The following is a 19160-nucleotide window of genomic DNA, read 5'->3' as shown; positions in this document are numbered from 1 at the left end:
TAAAAAATATCCTACATATTTGGCATAATTGTGTACTCAGTTCAACAGGTTATGAAAATAGTTCCAATGATTGAAAATGGTGTTTTAAACTCTGGAAAAGGGACCAGGTGAGAACACAGATTAGTGCCACAGGGCACCGTTAGTTTGTTGACGCCCTCGACTAGCCCCTTCCACCTCCCCCTTCTTATACTCTACACACACACACACACATGCACACGCACCGGCGTGAAATCCAACTACTCAACTCGAAAGCTAGCGGTAGAATCAACCCAAGCCACCCCTTCATACACAAAGCAATCATTGGGGGACATAAAAGGCATGGGGTGGTGGAGCCTGCAGCGTACCTACGCAGTTTTCAAAGTGGACCGAGCTTGAAGCCATTCCTTGTATTTAAAGGTATCCGGATATCTAGTGACCCAGTGTAGACCGTTCTACGGACATTTCCTTGCCGTTTCTCGAGTGATATTTTGTTTTTGGCACAATGGGGTGCTGCAGCGGCCGATGCACGCTCATCTTTCTCTGCTCGATTCAGCTGGTGAGTGGTGGCCCGTTCCCTCTGTAGCCTAATACGAGAAGTGTCATTTGCCCTGTTTCTTATGTTTGTTTAGAAATTGGAAATCGGTTTTGGGTGGAACACACATTTCTTTGAAATCATTTGTCATTTTTCTTGGAACACTGGCCAATTTTACTACCGGTGCTTTCGTGTGTGAATGTATCAGTCTAGTTAAAATGCTAACTTATAGAGGATACATTTAACTATTTGCGTCAAGTGTTATGTGCCCAAACTAACCTACACCTGTAGCACGCTGTTTTGTTCGTTCACCCTGTCCGCTACACGAGGATAGGCTACTCTGCGATTTATGAGGGACATATGGCAAGACTGAAGAGCGGTGTGAGCATTCTGCACTGCACGCCCTGAACCACAAGCTACAGTATGTGGTTCTCCTAGTCCTATAGTGGGCAGCCACCAGGTTCAATTACATGACTCTTTTACAAAGACATGTTCACACACCTCTGCTTATTTTACTGTAGCCTACAGGTGTGTACTGCGATCCAATGTTTGTGCGTTGATCATTGACACAGTGGCCTATTGGTGTTTTGTGCAACACCAGCACCATTGTGTCTTCTCAACTAAAGTAATTCATGTGTGGCAGATCAGAGTACATCCATCAAACCACTTTCACACAGTGAGTTAGTGTGTGTAATCCTACCTCAGTGAAAATATATATGTAGGCAAGCTTCCATCTGTCCCAGAAGCACCTTGGGAACCTGTGATCCACAATGCAAAAGGGCATCAGCAAGTTGAAAGCTGCTGGAAAGAGGTTGTTACCTGGTTGTGATCAGTGGAGTGTGAGACGCAACATTTTACACAGAGTAGCTGTGAACTTGTTGTTAGTGCCTCCTCCCCATTCTGAATGTTGTCATCTCTCTCTCGCTGTCTCTCTCAATCTCAAATCAATTCAAAGGGCGTTATTGGCATGCGAAATATGTTTACATTACCAAAGCAAGTGAAATAGATTATAAACAAAAGTTAAATAAACAATCAGAAATGAACAGTAAACATTACACTCACAAAAGTTTCAAAAGAATAGATACATTTCAAATGTTATATTATGGCTATATATAGTGTTATAACAATGTGCAAATCACTGGTTTCCCTTTTCTTGTGGCAACAGGTCACACATATTGCTGCTGTGATGGCACAGTGTGGTATTTTACCCAATAGATATGTGATTTTATCAAACTTGGATTTGTTTTCGCGGCCTTTCTTAATGGCAAGGCTAAAAGTGTATTTTTCCATATAGACACATCATATGTGTTTTAGTCAAATCAACTACAGTGGGGCAAAAAAGTATTTAGTCAGCCACCAATTGTGCAAGTTCTCCCACTTCAACTATGACAGACAAAATGAAAAAAGAACATCCAGAAAATCACCTTGTAGGATTTTTAATGAATTTATTTGCAAATTATGGTGGAAAATAAGTATTTGGTCAATAACAAAAGTTTATCGCAATACTTTGTTATATACCCTTTGTTGGCAATGACAGAGGTCAAATGTTTTCTGTAAGTCTTCACAAGGTTTTCACACACTGTTGCTGGTATTTTGGCCCATTCCTCCATGCAGATCTCCTCTAGAGCAGTGATGTTTTGGGGCTGTTGCTGGGCAACACGGACTTTCAACTCCCTCCAAAGATTTTCTATGGGGTTGAGATCTGAAGACTGACTAGGCCACTCCAGGACCTTGAAATGCTTCTTACGATGCCACTCCTTCATTGCCCGGGTGGTGTGTTTGGGATCATTGTCATGCTGAAAGACCCAGCCACGTTTCATCTTCAATGCCCTTGCTGATGGAAGGAGGTTTTTTACATGGATCAGTCGTCCTGGTCCCTTTGCAGAAAAACAGCCCCAAAGCATGATGTTTCCACCCCCATGCTTCACAGTAGGTATGGTGTTCTTTGGATGCAACTCAGCATTCTTTGTCCTCCAAACACGACGAGTTGAGTTTTTACCAAAAAGTTATATTTTGGTTTCATCTGACCATATGACATTCTCCCAATCTTCTTCTGGATCATCCACATGCTCTTTAGCAAACTTCAGACGGGCCTGGACATGTACTGGCTTAAGCAGGGGGACACGTCTGGCACTGCAGGATTTGAGTCCCTGGCGGCGTAGTGTGTTACTGACGGTAGGCTTTGTTACTTTGGTCCCAGCTCTCTGCAGGTCATTCACTAGGTCCCCCCGTTTGGGGATTTTGGGATTTCTGGGATTTTTGCTCACCGTTCTTGTGATCATTTTGACCCCACGGGGTGAGATCTTGCGTGGAGCCCCAGATCGAGGGAGATTATCAGTGGTCTTGTATGTCTTCCATTTCCTAATAATTGCTCCCACAGTTGATTTCTTCAAACCAAGCTGCTTACCTATTGCAGATTCAGTCTTCCCAGCCTGGTGCAGGTCTACAATTTTGTTTCTGGTGTCCTTTGACAGCTCTTTGGTCTTGGCCATATTGGAGTTTGGAGTGTGACTGTTTGAGGTTGTGGACAGGTGTCTTTTATACTGATAACAAGTTCAAAGGTGCCATTAATACAGGTAAAGAGTGGAGGACAGAGGAGCCACTTAAAGAAGAAGTTACAGGTCTGTGAGAGCCAGAAATCTTGCATGTTTGTAGGTGACCAAATACTTATTTTCCACCATAATTTGCAAATAAATTCATTAAAAATCCTACAATGTGATTTTCTGGAATTTGTTTTCTCTCATTTTGTCTGTCATAGTTGAAGTGTACCTATGATGAAAATTACAGGCCTCTCTCATCTTTTTAAGTGGGAGAACTTGCACAATTGGTGGCTGACTAAATACTTTTTTGCCCCACTGTATATGCACTGAGCTTGTCTGATTTTTTTTTTAAGTGAACTATTTGATAAAATAATTAAGATACACAAATGACTCAATGCATACATGTGTCATGTAATTGATTTGATTGTGCCGGGCCTGGCTCTGAGTTGCTGTGCTCTGTTAAAAAAAGGACAGCGAGTGATTTTGTGCTGCATCAACCACCACAGAACAACAGTGTGTCACACGCTGTCCGTGTTGCTGAAGCTGCAACATAATTACAGCCATTTCTGACTGAAAAGTTAAGTTACCAAAATCTCTAATTTGTTTAGGTTAAACATTCCCTATTCCTTCAACCCTTGCTCTCTTTTTACGTGATACATGTAAGCATCACGTGCACGTGAACAATAGGGCCTGACCTATATTTAGCATATCATAATCACATCAATAAATTGGTTATATCAAACTCTGAACAACGTAACATGTGACATAAAAATGTATGCAGAAGACGTGACAATAAACTCAAAATGGGGGAATGTTTACTGTTTGCTCAGGAGGTAAAGGGGAAGTCAGATGTGTCGAATAAATGTGACTAGTTGTGGAAAATACTGCAGATCAAGAAAAAAATGGTATGGAGCAAGCACTGTGTGCATATTATGCGTGCCAAACACGCATAATAAGCCAATATGACATCATACAATATAAATATAATATTCCATTTGGAAGAATGTAAACAACAAATTATAAGTGTGCCAGAGAGTCTAACATTTTTAGATTTTTTTGTAAATCCTTTATTAAAGCAAAGACTAAAATGCAATTTCGAAATGGAACGGTTTAGGCCTGGTAATTGTTTACGCTAATTATCATTGATCGCTTTGTTATTTTATTTTAAAACGAAAATGCTTGATTGCCTTTCACGTCATGAATGACTCCTATGCTGTGTGATGACATTAACGTATAAATCATTGATTGATACAGTAGCCTATATACTCTTAAGTTTTGAAATATAGACCTAAGATACAGTATTAAGACTAAACTGGATGCGCTCTACAGCTCAATGGTGGTTATACGAGGCTGCTATAATAAGCCTACTAATGATATTACTTATTATAATAATGTCACGTTCGTCGTACGGACGAATACATACTTTTTATATATAATGAAGAACACTTAACAAACTATACAAAAACAACAAACCGAACGTGAAGCTATATAATACTAGTGCAGACTCAGGCAACTAGACATAGACAATAACCCACGAAATACCCAAAGAAGATTGCTCCCTAAATATGGTTCCCAATCAGAGACAACGATACACACCTGCCTCTAATTGAGAACCAATCTAGGCAACCATAGACATATATAAACACCTAGATAGTAAACAACCCCAAAAACCTACAAAACCCCTAGACAGTACAAAAAACACATACATCACCCATGTCACACCCTGACCTAACCATAATAATAATAATAAGGAGATCAGGAATAAACAAGGGTTATTATTGTTATTATAAATATGATTTTTTTCAGACAATTTGGAACAGTGTAAACAACACTAAATGAATGATAAAGAATACCAGAGAGGCTGGTCCAATGAAAACAAGTGGACAGCCTTTATTACAGTAGGGAAAAGATTAAAAATAGAAGTGGACAGCCTTTATTACAGTAGAGAAAATATTAAAAATAGAAGTGGACAGCCTTTATTACAGTATGGAAAAGATTAAAAATAGAAGTGGACAGCCTTTATTACAGTATGGAAAATATTAAAAATAGAAGTGGACAGCCTTTATTACAGTAGGGGAAAGATTAAAAATAGAAGTGGACAGCCTTTATTACAGTATTTAAAATATTATAAATAGAAGTGGACAGCCTTTATTACAGTATGGAAAATATTAAAAATAGAAGTGGACAGCCTTTATTACAGTATGGAAAATATTAAAAATAGAAGTGGACAGCCTTTATTACAGTATGGAAAAGATTAAAAATAGAAGTGGACAGCCTTTATTACAGTATGGAAAAGATTATACATAGAAGTGGACAGCCTTTATTACAGTATGGAAAATATTAAAAATAGAAGTGGACAGCCTTTATTACAGTATGGAAAAGATTATAAATAGAAGTGGACAGCCATTATTACAGTATGGAAAAGATTATAAATAGAAGTGGACAGCCATTATTACAGTATGGAAAAGATGAAAAATAGAAGTGGACAGCCTTTATTACAGTATGGAAAAGATTATAAATAGAAGTGGACAGCCTTTATTACAGTATGGAAAATATTAAAAATAGAAGTGGACAGCCTTTATTACAGTAGGGAAAATATTATAAATATAAGCATTTGTGAAATTGTTGCTTGAGGCTTGGTGCTCACTGAATCAGTAGGCTATAAAACAAACACTCAAACAGGCAACAGAAGCAGGATCTGTCTCATTTCTGTAGATATGGATGATTTTTAAAGCCAGGCACATTTAACAGTTAGACTATTGATTACAGACGTAATTAAGTTGGCCTTGCTTCTCTCCTCACTTTTCTTAGACAATTAAAGCAAGAGTTGTTTTCTCCTCTCCTAACTCCGCTGCTGCCTCCACCACATTGCTCTCAACACCAATATGCTGGTTAACTTTACTATTATGCACATAGCAACATGGTCTAAGAAAAGGCCCCAATTTACCAGCTCACTGATGTGTTTCAGAACTGTAGACAGCGACCGCTATCCAACGTGGGAGAAAGTGCATTTGTTATAAAATAATATTATTTTTATTTGTGTTGCACCATTGTTCTTACATAGTATAACCATATACGATTTTAGTAGCACGTCTTAGACACATGGACTGTGCCATCGCCACGGCCTCCACAGTGGATCAGTCCACTCAGACATGCGCGATCAACAGCCTATCAACCAAACAATCGACCAGTTGACTAAATGGGATCAGCCCTAATCTTAATTCTGTTCTGCATGCATTATTTGGTGTATTACATTGTACACAGAGGACATTTTTGTACAATTCTGTAGTCATAATTTGGTGTTTGTCACTTTTTGTGAATTATTGGTTGGTGAGCACAATGTGTTCTATAATTGATTCAAGTATTTTTTGACAGATCCTAATTGGAATTCTATGTTCCTTTTGATGGCGTAGATTAGGAGGTCCTTGCCTTGTGTCTCAGATCGTTCATAGCTTTGTGGAAATTACCCGTGGTGCTGATGTTTAGGCCGAGTTAGGTATTGTTTTTTGTGTTCTCTTGGGCAACGGTGTCTAAATGGAGTTTGTATTTGTGGTCCTGTCAACGGAAACTACGCTCACCGTAACCAGAATACTTAACACCCTAACAACCGCTCATTCGGATTAGAAATGCTATGTATATTTACGCGTAGATGTCGTTCTCTGTCGTCTCTCTGTTGAAACCACTGACCTCTGTTGAAACCATCTGTCTATCTGGAGTGGTTCGATGTAAGTCTCTAGTTGTTCACCAGAGGTGAACCAGAGGTCACATGTCCTTAGTTTTAGTGTTGGAGTGTTCGTTAATATAGATACTTCAGGTGTACCACACAGTGTTCAGAGGGATCTGTTCTTCCCCTTCGTCTTTGGTCAAATGTCCTAAACTACTTTACATGCACAGCTGCAGACTGAATGTTCTGGTCTAGTCTTTACCTTCTTCACTCGGGTTGAGAGTTTCAGAGGGTCTTCCCATTTTCAGCCGTGTAGCCACCGTTCCACTCTGTCTGGTCTTGTAGTTTTGATCATTTCAACGTGTGTGCCACGGCCTCACGTACTCTGGTCTAATGTACATTTCGTTAGCGAGTCATTTTAAGCACTCTGGCCTTGGAGGGCATTCCGTCATGTTGACACAAACTCTGAGCTCACTTGGGCATGGCTACTGACTGGGCACAAGTTTGCATGAAATACAGTTCTCATTTAGAAGGTTAAAATGATATTTTTATCTTTTCATAAATAGTTTAATCTGTCTTCATATTGTATTAACATCATACCTGGTGGGAACTACAACGAGAACGTGTATCCTTCCTAAGTTAGAGTATTTCCGGTATACAGTCTTTCTACCAATTTTAATGACGTCACAAAATAGATATACATTTTCCCTATTCCATCTCTCATCATTCCTAACATTCGGATGTTGAAACAAATTGTCCCAGTGTTCATCGTTAGATGTTGAAGTTTTCGGTGACCACTCTTCTGTAACACCCAGATATTCCATTCTCCCAAACTAGAGATCGAGAAAGTGCTCTCTGAAATGTATGACAGCCTGTTGGGTCATAAAACAGGCCCTACTCCACCCCTCTCCTCTCCTGTGGGAGAGAGGGGGGTCTGGCTATCTGTCAGCCATTGCCAGTTTATCTGGCACCGTTGATCCTTACCAAGGATAAAGAGTCATGATATCAGCAAACAGTAGACATTTGATTTCAGATTCTAGTAGGGTGAGTCCGGATGCTGCAGGCTGTTCTAGTACCCTCACCAATTCTCTCACTCTCAACCACCCTACAGGGGGAAGTAGAGGTGACAGGGTGTGAGAATGTTATTTATGATGGCATTAATAGAGCTCTCTCACACAGTGAGGTTGGGTAAGCCCATGGTACACAACCATGTCAGCTAAAATATCAATAACCTCTTTCATTTGTTACAAAAACTCTGGTAATTCTTTCCATGCACCAGGGATTACGTTCAAGGAAAAGGGAGTAGGGAGAGAGAGAATAAAGTGTATACACTACCAGTCAAAGTTTTACAACACCTACTCATTCAGTGGTTTTGATTTTTTAAAACTATTTTCTACATTGTAGAATAGTAGTGAAGACATCAAAACTATGACATAACACATATGGAATCATGTAGTAACCAAAAAAGTGTTAAATCATCCAAATATATTTTATGAGATTCTTCAAATACAAATGGCGTTCTCTCAACCAGCTTCATGAGGTCACCTGCAATGCATTTCAATTAACAGGTGTGCCTTCTTAAAAATTACATTTGTGGAATTTATTTCCTTCTTAAAACCAGTTGCGGCGAGCAAACCCGGATCCGGGATCCTATTTATAGACCTAAGCTCATTACCATAACGCAACGTTAACTATTCATGAAAATCGCAAATGAAATGAAATAAATATGCTAGCTCTCAAGCTTAGCCTTTTGTTAACAACACTCATCTCAGATTTTCAAAATATGCATTTGTGTAAGAGTATTGATACCTAGCGTAGCATTTAGCGTAGCATTTAGCGTAGCATTTAGCGTAGCATTCAGCATGCAACATTTTCACAAAAATAAGAAAAGCCTTCAAATAAAATCATTTACCTTTGAAGAACTTCAGATGTTTTCAATGAGGACACTCAGTTAGATAGCAAATGTTCAGTTTTTCCAAAAAGATTCTTTGTGTATTAGAAATCGCTCCGTTTTGTACATCACCTTTGGCTACCAAAAAAACCTGTATCCAGGAGTGTATTTATCCCTACAAGCTCATTAGCATAACGCAACGTTAACTATTCATGAAAATCGCAAATGAAATGAAATAAATATGCTAGCTCTCAAGCTTAGCCTTTTGTTAACAACACTGTCATCTCAGATTTTCAAAATATGCTTCTCAACCATAGGAAAACAATCATTTGTGTAACAGTAGCTAGCTAGCGTAGCATTTAGCGTTAGCATTAGCGTTAGCATTTAGCGTTAGCATTAGCGTTAGCATTTAGCAGGCAACATTTTCACAAAAACCAGAAAAGCATTCAAATAAAATCATTTACCTTTGAAGAACTTCAGATGTTTTCAATGAGGAGACTCTGTTAGATAGCAAATGTTAAGTTTTTCCTGAAAGATTATTTGTTTAGGAGAAATCGCTCCGTTTGGTGCGTCACGTTTGGCTACCAAAAAAAAACGAAAATCCAGTCATCAATACGCCAAACTTTTTTCCAAATTAACTCCATAATATCGACTGAAACATGGCAAACGTTGTTTAGAACCAATCCTCAAGGTGTTTTTCACATATCTCTTCGATGATATATCCTTCGTGGAAGTGTGCATTCACTTCTGAATCCCAGGACAAAAGGACCGCAAATGGAGATTACGCACGATTTTAGACAAAGGCCACCGGGCGGACCCCTGGAAAATGTAGTCTCTTATTGCCAATCTTCCAATGATATGCCTACAAATACGTCACAATGCTGCAGACATCTTGAAGAAACCACAGAAAGCACATGGTCGTTCCTGCTGCATTCACAGCCATATAAGGAGACATTTGAAAACAGAGCTTCAGAGATTCTGCTCATTTCCTGTTTGACGTTTCATCTTGGTTTCGCCTGTAGAATGAGTTCTGTGGCACTCACAGATAATATCTTTGCAGTTTTGGAAACGTTAGACTGTGTTCTTTCCAAAGCTGTCAATTCTATGCATAGTCGAGCATCTTTTCGTGACAAAATATTGCGCTTAAAACGGGCACTTTTTTTTATCCAATAATGAAATAGTGCCCCTATAGGATTAACAGGTTAACACAGTAAATTAATCAGGTTTAAGCCATGTTCAGTCAGGCCAATCACATCACGATTATGATTAGTTCATTGACTATAACTGCCTTGGAAGTGATCTAACATTAAGTAGCCCTATTTTGAGATGTGAGATATCACAATCTCTTTTAATAATGACAGGAATGGAGGAGGTCTTTATTCCAGTGAGATTGCTAAGGCGAACACCGCCATGTTTAGTTTTACCCAACCTCGATCGAGGCACAGACACAGTCTCAATGGGGATAGCTGAGCTGACTACACTGACTGTGCTAGTGACAGACTCCACTAAGCCGGCAGGCTGGCTAAAAGCCTGCTTCCTGGCCTGCACCCTATCTCATTGTGGAGCTAGAGGAGTTAGAGCCCTGTCAATGTTGGTAGATAAGATGAGAGCACCCCTCCAGCTAGGATGGAGTCCGTCACTCCTCAACAGGCCAGTCTTGGTCCTGTTTGTGGGTGAGTCCCAGAAAGAGGGCCAATTATCAAAAAATGCTATATTTTGGGAAGGGCAGAAAACAGTTTTCAACCCGCGATTGAGTCTGCTGTAGAGCTCATCACTCCCCCGAACTGGGGGGGGGGGGGGGGCAGGCAGAGACAATTAGTCGATGCCGACACATCTTTCTAGCTTATTTACACGCTGAAGCTATGTTGCTCTTGGTGACGTCTGACTTGTTCATCCTAACATTGTTGGTGCCGACGTGGATAACAATATCCCTATACTCTCCCCTACTTCCATACATACAACACACTAATCACACATTTATGAAATATTATGACAACACGGTACTTTCCTCCCCGTATGCACATAGACAGAAATGTACACACACAACACACTCACACACTCCCGCGCCCCTGCTCGGAGTAACACACCTGTTTCTCCTCCTCCCTGCCCTGACCTTTTTTCCTCATTAGAGATAAGTGGTAAAGGAATTTGTTAGGCCTGTATAAAGCTGTCAACAGCCTTCCTAAAGATTCCCAGAAGACCACTGGAACAGCCTTATTCTACTCAGCACTATTTCTGAATGCCCCAAACACTTCCTGTGTTGGGTCAGGTCAGGCACACCTCCTCGCTCTGTTTTGATTAGTTTCATCTGGCCCGTAGAAAAGGGAGGGAGGAGGAGTGCTCAGGGGTTGGAGTGGAGTGATCTATGAAAACCAAGGCACAACTATAAGTGTTCTCTCTGTAAAGGCCCAGAGATTTTCCTGCTTAGGCTAGGTCATGTGTGGTCAGGAAAAACCTCTGACCATACAGGCCCTCACGGTAACTTAGGTTTTTTCAGAGGCAGGAATGTGTCGAGGCACAGTTCTGGGGAAGAGTATAAAAATGTCTGCAGCATTGAAGGTCCCCAAGAACGCAGTGGCCTCCATCATTCTTAAATGGAAGAATTTTGGAACCATCAAGACTCTTCCTAGAGATGGCCACCTGGCCAAACAGAGCAATCCGAGGAGAAGGGTCTTGGTCAGGGAGGTGACCAAGAACCCGATGGTCACTCTGACAGATGTCTAGAGTTCCTCTGTGGAGAAAGGAGAACCTTCCAGAAAGACAACCATCTCTGCAGCACCCCACAATCAGGCCTTTATGGTAGAGTGACCAGACAGAAGCCACTCCTAAGTAAAAGGCACATGACAGCTCGCTTGGAGTTTGCCAAAAGGCACCTAAAGACTCTCAGACCATGAGAAACAAGATTCTCTGGTCTGATTAAACCAGGAATTAACTCTTGGCCTGAATGCCAAGTGTCAAGTCTGGAGGAAACCTGGCACCATCACTACAGTAAAGCATGGTGGTGGCATCATCATGCTGTGTGGATGTTTTTCATCGGCAGGTATTGGGAGACTTGTCAGGAACAAGGCATTGATGAACGGAGCAAAGTACAGAGAGATCCTTGATGAAAACCTGCTCCAGAGCGCTCAGGACCTCAGACTGGGGCAAAGGTTCACCTTCCAACAAGACAACAACCCTAAGCACTGTCGTGACGTTGTATTAGTTAACTGTTGTTCATCGAATTATTAAAAGTTTCTAATTGCGTGAATAACTGAATCAAGCAATTATTAACTCATTAACCTGGGGCACCATGGGAAAACTAGTTTTTATTGAGTTTCTATTTCCCAAATTAACTCAAACAATATCAGAATATGGATTTTACAACAGCCGCTAATTAACCAGTTACCTCTACAATCTCATTCTGAACGTCGTATAGCCCGTGAATCTGCATGGACCCGGGTCTCACCAATGAGTTCGTACCACACAAATCTTAGTTGAATATTTATTCACTAGAAAGCTAAATTGATGATAAAAGATACACATAGAAAAGAACACATTATAGGCTATTGATTAGAACTTAGTGTAACTGGCCAACACACTATGGTGCGTGTTACCCAAAATGGGGACTTCAAAGAGAGAGAAAAAAAAGAAAGTACACGAGAAATATACATTTGGGTGAATTTGTCAGCTATGCTATTCTAACCCTAGCCTTGCCCCAAACTGCCGCTCTTATGGGTCAGAATATAATGATGTAATTACGTGGGGAAGATCTCAGAGGATTCAATGCGTGGACCGTTCAGGCTGCTCGATGACGCACTTGCCCGGTGCACCTCTCTGGTCGTCCTCACGATGTCAGCGTCGTTTTGGATTAGGAGTCTGTTCCCTCACCCTTGCTCTGGAAGGGGTCTTCTGAGGACAGACAGCTCTGTAGCTCAGAGCTCACAGCATAGGGATTAAACTGTTTAGATACCACGATTCCCTGGGATTGGATGCTAGGGGGTCCGGCTTGAATTCACCCGCTTAGACACAGCTCCTCATCCGTAGCTTGGGTAGAAAAAGATTTCTTTGTCTTCAAACTTGTGTTGCGTTCTGGGTTTGTTTACTTTTTAGACCTTGGCTGCAGCTTCGGTCACGTAGTCTTATCTGTAAATTATTTTCTCACAGGTTTTATACCCTTGGGTCAGAAGTGGGTGTAACCGCCTTTAGGGCAATTCTCTGGGTGTACTAAGTTAAGAGCAAGGTCTAGGTTTTTCTCAAATCCAATTTTAGACAACTAACTTCACATTTCATCTTTACCAAAACATTCCCTTTGATTTGGACATTTTCCACACGGTACAATGTATAAACATCAAACATATACTATGAAAACTCTTCACGTTACAATGTTTTCGTAATAACGTCATCTATTAACCTTTAATAACAAAACAAAAATGACATACATTTTCACATACCATCTATCGTCATGACCACCATTGTGGCTGACGGAAACCATTGTTCCAAAGTCCTTTTATTTCATGTTTAATGTTCTGAGGCTGGTTCTCCATAGTAAAAGGACAAATGAATTTGTCTGTGGCCTGAGATTTGGGGTGTGAGGGGTAATTAAACCCCCACATCTTCAGACCACTAGATCTCTCCTCCTCTGTTGGGGCTGAGAGATAATCTGTAGGGTTGTGGTCTCCTGTAACCTGACCTGATCAGGACAGTCATGACAGCACACAACCAAGACAACGCAGGAGTGGCTTCAGGACAAGTGTCTGAATGTCCGTGAGTGGCCCAGCCAGAGCCCGGACTTGAACCCGATCGACATCTCTGGAGAGACCTGAAAATATCTGTGCAGCGACACTCCCCATCCAACCTTACAGAGTTTGAGAGGATCTGCAGAGAAGAATGGGAGAAACTTCCCAAATACAGATGTGCCAAGCTTGTAGCGTCATACCCAAGAAGACTCAAGGCTGTAATCGCTGCCAAAGGTGCTTCAAAAAAGTACTGAGTAAATGGTCTGAATACTTATGTAAATGTGATATTTCAGTTTTTTATTTTGAATAAATTAGCAAACATTATGTAAATCACCATCAATAGCACACCATAAACAGTTCTTTGTGCTAAAAATAGAACAGCTATAGGCACAGACTGTGATGATAATAAGTAGCTTTGTAATGTCTTTCTGGATCAAACCACAATGGCATCATTGTCATCCCTAATTAACTTGTGGTTCGCTGCATCGTGGCCAGGCAGGGAGTTGCGAGTGGTGATTTCTCTCTGAAGGCGGATAATGAGTTTCTATTGATTGGGAATCCTCTTGTTCCTCTACACTGACTGACCTTTCAGGACAGAGGGGATGTCTCTCTGTATAGCACTGCCTCAGAGTAATGGCTGGTTTGCCAGTCTTCCATCTACTGTACTTGTTTGGTCATCAAATGTTTTTGTGATTGTTGTTTTTTTTTTTTTGTGTCTGTTGTTCTCAAGACGACGTGGAGTCTTAAGTGGTGAAATATGAGGCCACACCAACGTGAGAAACAGACACATAGGGAAGACAGGCGCACAAAATCACATACATAGTTTACAGCGGGTTTGAAAGGTGCAGCGAAATGCTTATGCTCCCTCAACAATACAGTACATTCATCAATACAATATAATAATTACAGAGTCAACAAGAAATAATGGTCATTCCACGTCAAAAAGCAAAAGAAAGTGAATCTAGACATCCACCATCTCAAGATTGTTTTAAAATCGTAGAAAACTGATACTGTATTCTCGTTGTTAGGGTGGGATTGGGGTGTCTTTTCACCCAAAACAATTATTACTCATGTCTTACTCATTGGCACGGATAGGAAGAAGTCTTGTACAAATTGGATGTTGGGTACTATATTAATTGAATATTATCTGAATCCTATCACTTAAAATTGCCATTTTGGGTGCAGTCAATTCATTTAATTTATCCGAGATCAAATTATATTTCAACAAAATAACGTTTCGGTAATGCTGATCTCATCTGTTTCTGACAACAGAAATAATTTCAGAACGATCTGAGACGGTGGGCGTCATGGCTTGTTGAAGTGACATGGAACAATTCAGAAGCAATAAGAGACATTATATGCATAGTAATAATGGTCTGTATTCACAGAAATAAAGTGACTTGGTCACGCAGTGGAATAAATAGTATAATATAGAACTGCAGCTGTGTGTATGTGTGTGTGGGAATTATGAGTGTGTGTGTATTTGTGTGTGTGTGTGAATTATGAGTGTTTGTGTGTGTATATATGCATGTTTGTGAATTATGAGTGCGTGTGTGTGTGTGTGCTTGTATGTGTGTGTAAGGGTTGGATGGGTGGGTAGTGAGTGCAGAGAATCTCTGAGGTGCAGGTCTGCAGGAAGAACGCTAGGGTGTTCAGTGGTCTGACAGCCTGGTGGCAGAAGATGTCTTGGAGCCTGTTAGTCCGCTTTCCAGATGGTAACTCGGCTGGCTGGAGTCCTTGACGACCTTCCGGGCCTTTCTCAGACACACAGGCAGGCAGGCATACACACAAAGGTCTGTAGTGATGAGAGCCTCTCCCCAGTGAAGGTTTGTGTAACCACTGAGCTCAGAACAGGTGCACTGACCAAAATGTAATAGAATTCCAAAATGACCTTTCCCCAGTGTTCATGGTGATGGTGGATGTGGCTCCATGGACAGTGGGTGATTGATGACTGAGGCCCCCAATTGACTACGGTGGCTTTGTGTGCCCAAACACTGAAGTGCACACACACAAACACACACTGGTCTGGAGTATTACCTTGTGCAAATGACGCGTTCTTATATTTACACTTCTGTGTTCATGTCCCTGCTATTCTGAATGGGCTTGACGGTTATATTATCAAATTCATGAAAACGCGTTCATATAGATATCTAGGTATATATATATATCTGTATGTATATGTGTGTATGTGTATATATATATATATATTGTATAACAGATATACAAACATTATATTCATGTTTGTGGATGAATTTGCTTCTGCCAGATGCCTTTCATTAGGTTTTCATTGAAAAAGACTACAAAATGTAAAAACTACAAACCTATTTGCCTCATCACTTGCATAGTGTATGAGGTCACAGATGGAAATCAGTCCCTTCAACTATGTCCTTGAATAACTAAAGAAAAACAAAAGCACAACACCCTACTCAGCAATAATGTACTTGGCTAGGAGGAGAGCTGGCTAGCCAGCTCTGAGGGGGAGAACAACCAGCCAGATCGAGAGCCCTGATACAGTCAGAGGCAGAGATAGTGGAGACTATCTGCAATTCTAATTCATCTGTGTCTGTGAGTTGTTATTATGAAAGAAAAGAGAGAGGGAAGGAGGAGATCAGATGAGGGAGGAGAGGAGGAGGAGGAGTCATGGTTCTGTGATTATCTCATTCCCATCCTCTAGAAAAGGTGTCTCTGTGTTGGCTTCGGTGTGTGTCGAATGAGTGCATTATGAAACCGCATAAAGAAACTGGTGCTCAAGTGCATTGTTTCTAAGGAATATAGCCTGACATAAGTGTTACCACAGTGTTTTCATGTATAGGCCTTATGACAGGGTTCCAGTAAAATGAAATATTGTGAAATATTCTAGAGAATCTCTAGGCTTTATGGTTGTTAGAGTATTTGGACTAAAGACTTGCTTCTTTTATCCTCAAAACACGGACTTCTGTATTTGGCGTGTGTCACATTATTTCAACACATTACAAAGGATTTAGGCTGGTTTTTAGTAATGATGTGTGTTCCTTGCCGGTTCACTTGGTGCATGCCAGAGTATTAAACATTCAAATTTGACCATGAATAATCATGAGCTATTTGTTGCTGAATGTCGCCCCAATTTGCAGGCTACCCCTCCCCCATATTCACACGCGCACGCATACACACACAATCTGTCCTGTGCCTCGGCATAGCTTTATTATTAATGCATCGTTAGGTATAATTACTGCAGCTGGAGCGAACGCCACAGCAGTAAAACACAGCACAGCCTGCCTACAGACCTGTGTGTGTTTGTTAAGGTTAAGAACAGTGTCATGTCTTCAGCTGGGTAAATCAGGTGAGTTTGTACCTTGAGTTTTAAAGTGTGTGTGTGTGTGTGTGTGTGTGTGTGTGTGTGTGTGTGTAAGGGTTGGATGGGTGGGTAAAGAGTGTGTAAAGAGAGAGGGAAATAACCTCCCATTGAGAGAGAGAACGGTGAAAGGGGGAGATAGAAAGGTAAGGGAGAAGATGCTGGAACAGTCAACAGCCACAACAGAGTGGTCTATATTTGGTAATCAGGAGGACTGTGGTTTGCCTGGTAACCCAGACTTCTTGCTCTGGCCAAATGCATTGCCCACGGACGTTAGTTTCTTCTCCACAATGAGTCGATCTGAGTACCTCCCTGACCCTTCACTGAATGCCAACACAGTGATTGGTCCAGAAACCGATGGGTTGCCAGATCACACTTTGGCTTTGATACTCTGATTGGTTCAAGACGGTCCAATCACTGATTACTTTGTTTTGTACAGCACCCCTCCTACCTCTCATCACCAGAAACAACTTCAATCTTAAACTAAAATCATGGTTCCCACTGCTGTATGATTTTAAGGGAAAGATTCTGTCTGACCCAGGACATGAAAGGAGAGGGAAATCTAGCAGTGTATGTTAACTCAGGGGGTCTGGTGAAAGGTAACTTTCCACCCTTAATGACCAACAGCCTCAGGAAGCTAGGAAACCTACGAGTCCACAAGAGTAGGCCAGAATCCTCATACTTGAAAATAATGTTGTCATTCTCTCTCACCTGATGAGCTTCCAGTGTATTCATGGTTGAAGAGCATTGCTTAAATTTTTTTATGAGGACTCGAGTCTCGTTAGTCTGTGTTAGATCCCTGGTTTAACAGAGCCTCTCTCTCTCTCTCGTTTTTTCTGTCTAGTCTATCATTCCTTCCCCCTCTCCCTCTCGTTTAGGCTTTGAGTGGTAGAGGAGACGCTTGAAAGTGTTTGAATTATTGATAGCTGCCTGGTTTAACAGAGCCTCTCTCCCTCTCGCTCTCTAGTCTAACGTTCCTTCCTTCACCCTGTCCCTCTCATTTACGCTGTGAGAGGTAGAGGAGACAAAGCTTGAAAGTGTTTGAATTATTGATCACCGCTTGATTTATCATTTGGGCCAAAGTCTCGAGAGAGTGATATATATATATATATGAGAGAGGGGGGGTGATGAAGAGAGGCAGAAAGAGAGATAGAGGGAGAGTTATACAGTGAGAGCGAATTAGAGTTGAAGAGAGAGAGAGAGTAAGAAAAGGACAGGGAGAGAGAGAGGAAAGGGGGGCATGTTTTAGAGAAGATATAGACCTCAGGTCTATGGGGTCACAGTCATAATTGGTCCAAGGTTAGAGGTCAGGGAGAGGGTAATAACCAACCAACCTCTCTCTATCCCACCCCCCAATCTCTCTCCCTGACGCTCCTGGCATTACCTCGGCAACCCTAAGATATACAGACAGAAGATTCAGTGCAACAATAACCTGACATCAGGGAAAGGGTGCAGGGGGGGGGACAGAGTGGATGGTGTGGAGGGGTAGGGGATAGCAGATAGTATGACTGGCACAATTATCTTATAATCTTGTAACTGACAATTATGGACAATAACCATGAACCAGAAATGTTTTGCGTCATACTTGTCTTCATACATTAATTTTGGAAAAGGGGATTGAACTTCAAGTATATTGTATGTTACGCGGAGTGGAACAGGGAAACCCAAGAGCAGACTCAGACGAGAAGACTGGGATGAAGTAACCAAGGTATTTATTGAAACACAGGTGGAAGATGGAGTGCAGGCCAGGGGAAGCTTGGGTGGGTTGCAGGAAACCAGGTGCAGAGGCTGAGGCGAGAGGTGTTGGGACAGGGTAAGCAGGTCCGGGGGGAATCCAGGACAGAGTAGCAGGATGAGCAGACGTGGGACAGGAGGCAGGGACCAGAGTCAGAGCGGGCAGAACTGTAGCGGAGAGGAAAACAGCGTCAGGCAAGGAAAACAGGAATAACATGTTAACAGGATCTAAATATTACCAAATGGCTAGAAACGTGGACTGACTGAGCAGAGATTACGATCTGGCAGTGTGGAAGTGACAGAACTGAGTATTTGTAGAGGTCTTGATTATGGAACAGTTTGCAGCTGGTGGGGATCTGTTTAGAGTCCAGCACACCTGTCTCCTCCCACACAATCACACACACAGAGAGAGGGGGAGAGGGAGAGAGCACTGGGGGAGTGGCGGCAGGACAAAGAGACACAGGATGAGCAGTAGAAGGCATGGCAGGAGCAGATGTAACAGTGTACTGAACAAAAATAGAAATGGAATAAGCAACAATTTCAACAGTTTAACGGAGTTACAGTTCATAATAGGAAATCAGTCAATTGAAATACATTCATTAGGTCCTAATCTATGGATTTCACATGACTGGGCAGTGGCGCAGCCACGGGTGGGCCTGGGAGCCAGGCCTATCTACTGGGAAGCCAGGCCAAGCCATTCAAAATGATTTTTTTTTCCCACAAAAGGGCTTTATTACAGACAGAAATACTCCTCAGTTTCATCAGCTGCCTGGT

At 41.5% G+C, this 19160-nt stretch overlaps 1 protein-coding gene across 3 annotated transcripts in view; it reads left to right on the top strand.

The window, feature by feature from the left end:
• Nucleotides 1-212: 212 nt before the first annotated feature.
• LOC110508383 (sodium/potassium-transporting ATPase subunit beta-1-interacting protein 3) overlaps nt 213-19160 on the top strand; it is a 131959-nt gene continuing 113011 nt past the window's right edge. For all 3 annotated transcript variants that reach the window (XM_036966657.1, XM_036966655.1, XM_036966656.1), the window contains exon 1: nt 213-535. In XM_036966657.1, coding sequence (XP_036822552.1) covers nt 482-535 — 54 coding nt within the window. In that variant the 5' untranslated portion in view covers nt 213-481. The remainder of the gene's footprint in view (nt 536-19160) is intronic.

This window comes from Oncorhynchus mykiss, chromosome 28 (assembly GCF_013265735.2).
Source record: "Oncorhynchus mykiss isolate Arlee chromosome 28, USDA_OmykA_1.1, whole genome shotgun sequence".
In the NCBI taxonomy this organism is placed as follows: Eukaryota; Metazoa; Chordata; class Actinopteri; order Salmoniformes; family Salmonidae; genus Oncorhynchus; species Oncorhynchus mykiss.
Note: the sequence above shows the minus strand (reverse complement) of the source record. Positions and strands in the feature narration are given on the sequence as shown.